Source organism: Amphibalanus amphitrite, unplaced genomic scaffold (genome assembly GCF_019059575.1).
Source record: "Amphibalanus amphitrite isolate SeventyFive unplaced genomic scaffold, NRLGWU_Aamphi_draft 000060F_arrow, whole genome shotgun sequence".
In the NCBI taxonomy this organism is placed as follows: domain Eukaryota; kingdom Metazoa; phylum Arthropoda; class Thecostraca; order Balanomorpha; family Balanidae; genus Amphibalanus; species Amphibalanus amphitrite.
This window is the reverse complement of record NW_024881556.1, coordinates 722,929-732,669: the sequence shown is the minus strand read 5'-3', so window position 1 is coordinate 732,669 and position 9,741 is coordinate 722,929. Positions and strand designations below refer to the sequence as shown.

The 9,741-nt window shown below is 50.9% G+C and overlaps 1 protein-coding gene across 1 annotated transcript; it reads right to left on the bottom strand.

Annotated features, from left to right (window-relative positions):
- Nucleotides 1–2,900: 2,900 nt before the first annotated feature.
- On the bottom strand, nucleotides 2,901–4,588 carry LOC122378495. Its single transcript, XM_043359606.1, has 2 exons — nucleotides 3,899–4,588; nucleotides 2,901–2,918 (listed from the first exon to the last, which is right to left on the bottom strand). The coding sequence occupies exons 1-2, from the start codon at nucleotides 4,586–4,588 to the stop codon at nucleotides 2,901–2,903; spliced, it is 708 nt and encodes a 235-aa protein (XP_043215541.1).
- Between the last annotated feature and the right edge of the window lie 5,153 nt (nucleotides 4,589–9,741).

Here is a 9,741-nt window from a genome sequence, read left to right as displayed (position 1 = left end):
AGCTCTGGTGTGAGCCCCCGCCAAACCCGGGTGAACGACGAGGGTCGTTTGGGAACAATGGACAGTAGCCGTTTTCACGGCGGCCATCTGGTACACGTTTGGTGCACATCTGGTGCAGATTAGGTGCAGATTTGGTCAAATTAGGTGCATTCGCCGGAGAGTCCGTCGTGAAAACGGCTAGTACGGTGATAAAATGATAGGGATGGTGGGTGGGTAGCACTGCGCGCGCCCTCGAGCGCCGCGGCTCGACGCCGCTAGCAGCCTCCTTGTCGTTGTCGTTTGTAGGTCCTCGGAGCTAGTTTCCCCAGGCTCGCGATACCGACACGGCCCGCTGGCCGCGGTGTCGCGTGCGTGGCTATTTCCAGGTCCCCATTTTTTTTTCTCTCCCCACATTTCTCTGCGCGCAGCAGACGATCCACACAGCGTCACGTCTACACGGCATTTTCCCCTGCGCGGCGTGTTTACACAGGGGGGAGGGCGCTATACCGACACAGCCCTTTTTCGGCTGCGGTATCTACACATTTTTTTTGTACCCGTCGCGATCGAGATACCGACACTGCCCTAGTCCGGCAGCGGTATCGCGATCATCATCATACATCTTGTATCGCATAAGTGTGCCTCTAACATACATACGCTTCACATTATCGTAGGCTTCTCCGCCCGTCCCGGGGCTCCGGTTTAGCTGTGCGCTCGCCCGCGTTTCTTCATACATTTATCGCTTGTCGCCTTCCCTCGGTGTTTCGGTGTTGGGGAGTATGGGCGTGCCACCTCACAAAGGCTGGCTGTGTGAAATGGTCGCTTATGTTCACCGACCTTATGTTCACCGACGAATACATTCCCTGAACACGCGCCAGCCTTTTCCTCGGGAGCGAGACGGCGGATAAATGGTAGTTTTCGGGACGGGCCGGCACCGTACCCGAACACTCATTTATCGGACGGTCTAGCTCCGAGGATTGACCTCGTGACGTCAGGCGCGCGCCCCGATTCAAATTTTGGATTGGATTGGATTCAAATTTAGAATCCAATCCTATCCGGTCCGCGGATTTATCCGTGGATAACGGATTTATCCGGCCCATGAAGTGCTCTACTTAAAAACCTGGAGCGATATCCCAAGTTTTTAAAGGCAGAGGACAGCAGCCTTCATGGTACAAATACCAATATCAGGCCCATGAAACTTAAAAACCGTGCCGCACGGTGTCCAGTGAGCAAAAGAGCCTCTGGCGCCGCCCCGGCCGCCGCGGTGCGCGCGCCTGACGTCACGAGGTCAATCCTCGGAGCTAGACCGTCCGATAAATGAGTGTTCGGGTACGGTGCCGGCCCGTCCCGAAAACTACCATTTATCCGCCGTCTCGCTCCCGAGGAAAAGGCTGGCGCGTGATCCGGGTTCAACCTTCAATTCCCAAATCCGGCCCGCCCATATCCGTTCTTTTTTAACAAATTTAGAATCCAATCCTATCCGGTCCGCGGATTTATCCGTGGATAACGGATTTATCCGGCCCATGAAGTGCTCTACTTAAAAACCTGGAGCGATATCCCAAGTTTTTAAAGGCAGAGGATAGCAGCCTTCATGGTACAAATACCAATTCAGCCGTAACCTATCAGGTGGGCAGCGGTCGGGGATCGGCGGGAGGTGGTGTCTGAGTCAGTACTGGAAACTAACTGACGCACCGCCCGGCGGGAGGCTCTGACCTCGGATCGGTCGATCACGTGACAGGTCACTCGTTTAACATACGTGGGCACCGGCACCGAGCCGGCGGCCGCGCGGAGCGGCCGCGCGAGCCGCGCTCAAAGTACCGGTGCACCCAGCCGCCGTGCCGGGTAAAGCCACGATCGCCGAACGGAGAGCGTTACATAACCGCAACATTCCGCGACATTCTCCCCACCCGAAAATCGCAGGCTTCTGCGATTTTCGAACTCCCGAAACACAACACAAAGACACGTCGCTCGACACGAAACCAAAATCTGACACTCCTCGCACACCACTGTCCGGCACTCGTTCGATCACTCGCGACGCTCACTTGACGGAGCGTGATTAGGTCTCAGAATGACCAAAACGCGACCAGTCGCGCAGCACCAGCGCCGGCTGGTGATCGTGTCACCACTCAGCCTCGGTGGAAGCCTCGAGCTGCACCGATGGAGGCGTCCAGTGGGCAACGAATGACCGGCGAGCGGTGCGGATGGCGGCCGAATCGCTCAGCTCGGACTCCGTCATCTCAGCAGTCCGGCACCGGAGCCAGCGAGCGACCTCCTCATGCTCCGACCGGGAAAGGAAATCAGGCAGCTCTGTCGACAAAATGTGACACAATATGAGCAATAAATCAAGGCGTGTTACAAGTACCGATTCCAACAACAACGGCAATGGAAGGGGACACATCAACAAAGAACTGATTCCCGGATGGTTGAAAAACAATCATTACTTTAATGTTTCACTTGGTGATGTGCAAAACAATGTAGGGGAACATCATGGGGTTCAGCATTCGTGGCAGGTGCCATCTGAAGGGCCTGTACAGCAGTAGTAGAATCTCCTTCGTGGGTTCTGCAGACCCTCGAGACTCCACGGCCAGCTTGTCGAGCAGCACGTCACTCTCCTTGGCTGGGATTGAGTTCGTTCCAGAGTCATCGGCGGCGTTGGAGGCCGGGGAGGCTATAGACGGCACTGGCGCTCTGGCGGCCGCACAGCTTCACTGACCGCCATCAGGTTACCGGTAGGCTGCGGCCTGATGACCTCCCCACCATGCAGACGTGATGCCTTTGCCGGTGGCCCGTCATTCGTGGCTGCCGCTCTGTGGAGGGCCTTGCGAAGCCGTTTCCACGACCTGGAAGAGATTGTCGGCCCTTCGGACGGTGGCAGCTCCAGTTCCGGTGGCTGCATCACCGGTTGTGGTTCCTGGACAGGCACCTCAGCAGGTGGTGGGATCCTGGGTGTGTCGAGATCACACGTCAGTTTCTGTTGACGACCTGGCTGTGAGGGACGCTGTGGTTCCTCGGTTCGCTCTTGGAACCCGGCACGCACGAATGTGCCGGAGCCGATCACCGAGAGATCCGGTTCCTCTGCTACTGAGCTGCTGGTGTAGGACGCGCTGGATCCTCCATCCAGCGGCACTCTCAGCGTCCCAGAATTCTTTGGACCGTGTCTATGTCGGGCTTCCCCCGGCTTCCCTACTGCCTCCTGTAGATAGCAGGGTTGTCTGGTGGTCTGGATGCTGTAGCGATGCTTTGGTTGATGTTGTTGACCGTTCCTGACCTCTGTGTCAGTGAAGCGGTTGTCATCCCGTTGACCTGGATCCTGGCCCAGCTGTCCAGCAAGTGGTGCTGCGACAGGCTGTCCTCCAGTCTGATGATGGGAGGTGCCCGATGTTGGGGTGGGCACTGGAGCCACTGCTGGTGTCTGGTCGCGATGAAGTGATGTGTGATGAGGGCCGTGACACAGTATGCACGTGCCGCTCCTGCAGTCTTGGACGTAATGTCGACCCAGACACTTGAAACATGCTCCTGATTTCTTGACGATCTTCCACCGATCATCGACGGTCATCTCTTGGTATCGCGCACATCTGTCAAGACGATGTTGATACTGCTTGCAGACTGTGCATACCCATGATCTTGACGGTTGCCCCTGCACCCTCTGAGCATGAAGGACACTGGTTGTTGATTTCAGCGCGAGTGGGTCCGTATCCTCACTCGCCTTGGTGCAGGTCAATTGTACTGACTCCTCTAGACATTCCACCTCCGCCTGAAGAAATTGGAGAAATGCGGCGAACTCACTGCCCTGGTCTCCAGCAAGTTGTCCTCGCCTTTGCCTGGCCCATTGCAGCCTCCAGGGAGCGGGAATCTTTCCCTTCAGCACCGGGAGTAAGACGCTTCCGATGTTTGGCACCCTCATGGCTTCCAGTGAGCGTACACCTGCCGTCACCTCGTCCACCAAGCGCCTCAGAGCTTTGAGGTTGTCCGCGCTGGTGACGGCCGGCAGGTTCAGAAGCTTGGTGATGAGGAGGTCCTTGCGGATGTCGTCCTTCCCGAACCGGTCCTTGAGGATCTCCACAGCCACCATGTAGTCGGCTGTCAGCGGTAGTCCCTGAATCGCACGGGCTGCAAGTCCATCGAGATGCTGACGCAGGAAGCAGAGCTTCTGAACAGAGGAGTAACCCCTGTTGGTGTGAACGTAGGCCTTGAAAATCTCCCAGAACTCTGGCCAGGCCAGCAGGTCACCTTTAAACCTGGGCACGGTGATGTCCAGCTTGAACATCGCCGGAGGCGCAGATGGAACTGGAGAGGCCTCGGCTTGCTCCGTTCGCGCCAGGAGGCGCTTCCCGAGACCGATGGCCTTGTGGAGGTCTGCGATGTGCGCCGACTCATCTTCAACGCCCAGCGCCTTCAGCTCCGACTCCAGGTTCTCCAGCACTTCCAGGTGGCCCTCTCCGATCTCGATGCTGTAGTCGAGCTCGTATCGCGCGATGCTGTCGCTATCTCCATGGACTTGGGAGAATAGAGACTTTAACTCGTTTGTTAATTTTGTGGCCTTTGTGCGCTCCCTAGTGCGTTTGAGTTTAAACTGTTCAATCTCAGTTACGTTACTGCCCGTCTTATTCATTTTGGATGAACTGGGTGGTTCTGGCTATTCAGCACCTGTAAATTTCTAGTACTGCGAGCACATCCGGCCCGGAGGACCAAATGTTGCCGGCGGCTCGCTGCGTGCGAGAGAACGTGGACTGTATGTTAACGTCAACAAAGAAGGTACAAGATACCTGTGTGGCTGTGCAGTTCTCGATATACCCCTTTACTGAAAGAGTGTATACAAAATAGGTCTGTATTGTCTTTGACCTCGGGCATTCAAACGTGCGGGCAAAGAAACATGCGGGCAAAACGAGCGACAATAATAAAATGAATGGTAAAATAACGACGGATGCTTAAAAACCTGGAGCGATATCCCAAGTTTTTAAAGGCAGAGGATAGCAGCCTTCATGGTACAAATACCAATTCAGCCGTAACCTATCAGGTGGGCAGCGGTCGGGGATCGGCGGGAGGTGGTGTCTGAGTCAGTACTGGAAACTAACTGACGCACCGCCCGGCGGGAGGCTCTGACCTCGGATCGGTCGATCACGTGACAGGTCACTCGTTTAACATACGTGGGCACCGGCACCGAGCCGGCGGCCGCGCGGAGCGGCCGCGCGAGCCGCGCTCAAAGTACCGGTGCACCCAGCCGCCGTGCCGGGTAAAGCCACGATCGCCGAACGGAGAGCGTTACATAACCGCAACATTCCGCGACATACAGAGTTTGCATTTATATTCTAATGGATTTGCTTCAACTACATCAAATAAACAAATCCACGATAATAGATAAATAAATTCATATACAATACTTCAAAGAAAACGCGTCGGGAAAATATTGGGAACATAATGCAGCCCTAGTAGCCCATGTTCAACCGTTGGCTTCCATACGGCCGGCCGCCATACTAGTTTGAAACGTGCGCGACTGCGGGCGGAGGCGCTGGTGGGATTACGGTGTGTTGGGAGTATAAGTGTGTGCAAGTGAGTTAGAAGTGATCGTGAGTGGTGTCTTGGTACTCGAAGAGCTCCAGTTTTAGCAAAGGTGAGCTATTCTTGGCTAGCACTGGCACTGCTGCGGATTCCGAAAGACTGGCCGCTGGGGGGGGGGGGGGGGGATGGCGGCATACTCCCGATAGGGGTTCTTTAATATCCGAAAAATATATCCTCAGATTTTTTTTCTCTTGTGTTGGTGTGCAATTTAACACGCACCCTGCTTGGGTATTTATCCGAATTCGTAACCCCACTGGAGAGGGGGAGGGGGTTGGATTCTGCTTATTTCTATTATGCTCCGCGTATCCGTGCTGCTAGACTGATTTGCGATGCAATGTGGTGGCATTTGTTCCCTGCAACCTACATTCTGTGTGTAATTTCATAACGCTGTATCATATAGGTATGCATACAACTTATTGATTCCCCCATTGGGTATAGGGTGTCAGGTACAAATGTATCACTGGTAGTTTAAATGAATTGTTGGTAATAACAAGGTTGAATAACACCAATGATGAAAGTGGGTGTTCAGTTTATCACACATGTGAGCGTCATTCCCTGCAATGTCAGTGTTTGTTATCAATTTTACACCGTTACGAGTGTTACTAGGGTGTCTTAACAGTGTTGAAGTACACCCTTAATGGACGCCTGACGGATGAGCTTAAATTCCAAAGGGCGTTAAAAACAACGTAACCCGAAGCTGATATTAAGGGAGCCTTAGATTAGGTCAAAGGTCAGGTCACCAAAGTTCATCGAAGGACAAATTTTGCCTCTTACGCCACTTGTTGACGAATCGGCGAATAACTTGTGAACGAATAGAGCTACAGCGCCGCCGAAAAGTACACCCAGTAGCTCTTTCAACGTTTTTTTGTGGGTGTGAAATGCGTCCTCAGATTTGATCTAAGATCAACTAATTGCCCTACAGAGGAGAAAACCCATGAAATAAACGGTTTTACAGAAATTGTTTTCTGCAGCAATTCATTTGATTCAAAACCGACACGACATCTGATGTTCCGGCATCGTGTTCCTCGATTTGAGACGCGTCTAATTAAAAAATAATATGAACGTCAAATGTGATTTTGAAAATCTGACCAAGGGTTATGGTGATGACCCGACCAGAAAGGTCATGTTACAAATTAGTCGATTAGTATTGTCGAGCTGAACACATCTTATGTGTTTTCATCGCTCTGGCTCTATAAAAAGTTACTGTAAAAAAAAAAACTGAATAGTGGATAGTGGATACATGTCATGACCTGATAGCACGTCTTGGGTATAAATAGAGTCACGGGTGCAATTTTCCCATTCAGTGTGTAATGTTTCTCTGTTATTCAATGTTTGGGGGCGTTAAGTATGATTTTCGTCCAAAAGAACACATTTCAATTTGTTCCCGTTGACTTATGCATAATGTTTGCATTCTTGACCTTACAGGTTACAGATATCAAGCTTCAGAGATACGTATTTATTCATGCTGTTAATCTTATCAATCGCCTAAAATTTGAAAGTGATCACTCAGATAGTGTAGCATTGGCGAACAAACTCCTAATTTTCTGGGATGAGGTCACTTGATGTGGCCTGGTGACCTGACCTTGAGCGACCTGGGTATGAATTTTAACATGTGCAAAAATCTTGGACAAAAGTGGGCAGGGCGCCGCCGTTTTTTTTTTTAAGATCTGCGAAATACCGCAGGAGGGGGAGTGGTGTTCATGTTCAAACACCTCAAGCCCGCCGCGGAGTCATCCTATACTTGTTTCTGTAGTCTGTACGTATTTCTATTTCTAAGTGTCGTCCTTTCGTGTTTCTCCAGAATATGCCTCCCTGGATCTTCCCAGATGCCGCCTAGTGAGAACCCAGCGGAGCTTCACTTATAGGGCTGCATCCGCCTGGAACGCCCAATTAACACGCAGTTAGACTGGATAGCACCGGAGAGGCCCAAGTGAATCACCAGCGCTGTGTTTTAACCCTATTAGTGGCAGGCTCCTGGCTACCCCATATTAGTGGCAGGGGGAGCTGTTTACGACCCCCCCTTGATATCTCGAGATCTAACCGGCCGATTTTCAAAATTCAAACGGCATTCGATTTGGCTCAACGAGATCTACATTTCTAAAAAAAAAATTAAAAAATGTCAATAGGGGGTAGAGGGGGGTAAAAACGGGCAAATTGCAGATACATTTTAGACTGTTTATCACGGCCAGGTTTCTGAACCAATCTTAACGCAACTTTTGCCGATCGATAGAGAATGAACCAGGAATTCACATGGATCCTAAAAATATGCATTTTCAAAAATCATAGGCGGATACAGATCATTGAGATTGGGGGTACACAAAAAGTATAGTAAATAAGGTTTTTGTTGGTACTGTTTCTAAAAAGGGTGGCAATGGTCTTGTTATGTTACAATTTTCTTATGAGAGAACGACTAAAATTGTATTGGTCATGCATAGGCGGTGTCAGGGCACCTATGTTGGGAGGTAGAAAATAACCCCCCTCTTTGGACGCCTGGATCCGCCTATTATAGCAAAAACGTGTCAAAAGAGGATGCACAATAACTTTGTATATGTTATCACATGATACCTTTCATTCACTGTTCGTAAAACTGGTGCAGCATCGTGATCTTCGCCCAAATGACTCGCTTCACGAATAGGACCCCCCAATTCCCAGTGCCCTGGAGCCGCCCCTGGTAAAGTTATGAACTTGAAATTTTCAGGGAATGTGCCCAATTTAGTTTTAGGAAAAGTCAGAAAATTTCAGCATCGTAGCTTCAGCGGTTTCGGAGATATTCCCGAGAAACCTGAGGGGTGGATAAAAACAACCCCCCCCCCTGCCACTAATAGGGTTAAACGAAATGTTTTAGGTCTTGCAATGTGTCTCATTTTTAACCATGCTTTTACCAGTGTACAATGACTGAATTCGTAATACCCACCATGTGGAGAATTCTAATAAATGACTCTGACTCTGACTCTGAAAAGCCAAGAACATAAACATTTTCATGGAGCAAACGGTCTTCGAAGTGGAGCTCAGTTGCCATATACCCACTCAAGTGCGCTCCGTTTTCAAAGAGCTGAAGCAAAGGGCAAAGAGATAGAAGGGCTCAGAGATCAAGCTTCGGGCCGCGCTGAAGTGAACAGAGCTGTAAAAGGTGTGTGTGGCGAGGGAGGGGGGGGGGGGTAGGCACGACAGGCGATTATGAACTGCGAAGTGTGTGAATAGGGCTAGAGAGAGCTAGCGTCCTACGGCGACCTCGGTGAACACTGAACTGATACGGACTTAAGAGGGAGGAGGGGGGCTGATATGTAGTAGACATGTGCATGGATCCGAGTGATTGATCCATGATCTCAGTGGATCTTAAAGCAAACGACAAGCTTGGATCTATAATCCCATTGTATCCCTGTCCCACGTAGAAAATGTATCCTGAATCTCTGAATCTATGATCTCATTGCATCTTATAACAAACCAAAATCAGGATCTGAGATCCGATTGAATCCCACCACATGCAACCTAATGAAACCATGTTTCCATGCGACTTGTTTTGAATTTTGAATTTGAATTTGCGTTGTTTTAAATTTTCTCCGTGTACCAACTGCGCCACTGGAGCCGCCCATATACTCCATGACACCCACAGGGTGTCATGGAGTATATGGAGCCTGTGGGCTCCCTGTGGGTGTCAACTTGGTGACACCGTTATAAGTGTAAGCAGCGCTGTGACACCTTTAAATTACACCCGTGGGTATGCAGTTTAACACACACCCAGGCGATTATTCCCCCCAGTATCCCTATGGGTGTCAACTTGGTGACACCGTTATAAGCGTTGTGTTGTGACACCTTTAAATTACACCCGTGGGTATGCAGTTTAACACACACCCAAGCGATTATTCCCCCCAGTATCCGTACGGGTGTTATCTTGGTGACACCATTATAAGTGTAAATAGGGTGTCTGAGGGGAGTCGAAACGCACCCTTGTCTGGGGTGTATGACACCACAGTACAGAAACTGGACACCCTTAGGGATAGTACAATGGTGTATCTTGACGCTCATATAAGTGTTATCTGACACCTTTCAAAAACACCCGTGGGTATGCAGTTTAACCACTTACACCGTTAGCAGCGTTTTAAATTTTCTCCGTGTGTGTCCCTGTGAGTGTGGCACTGTGCTGTGTCCCTGTGAGTGTGGCGCTGTGCTGTGGCCCTGTGACAGAAGCCGACCGCTGCACCGCGG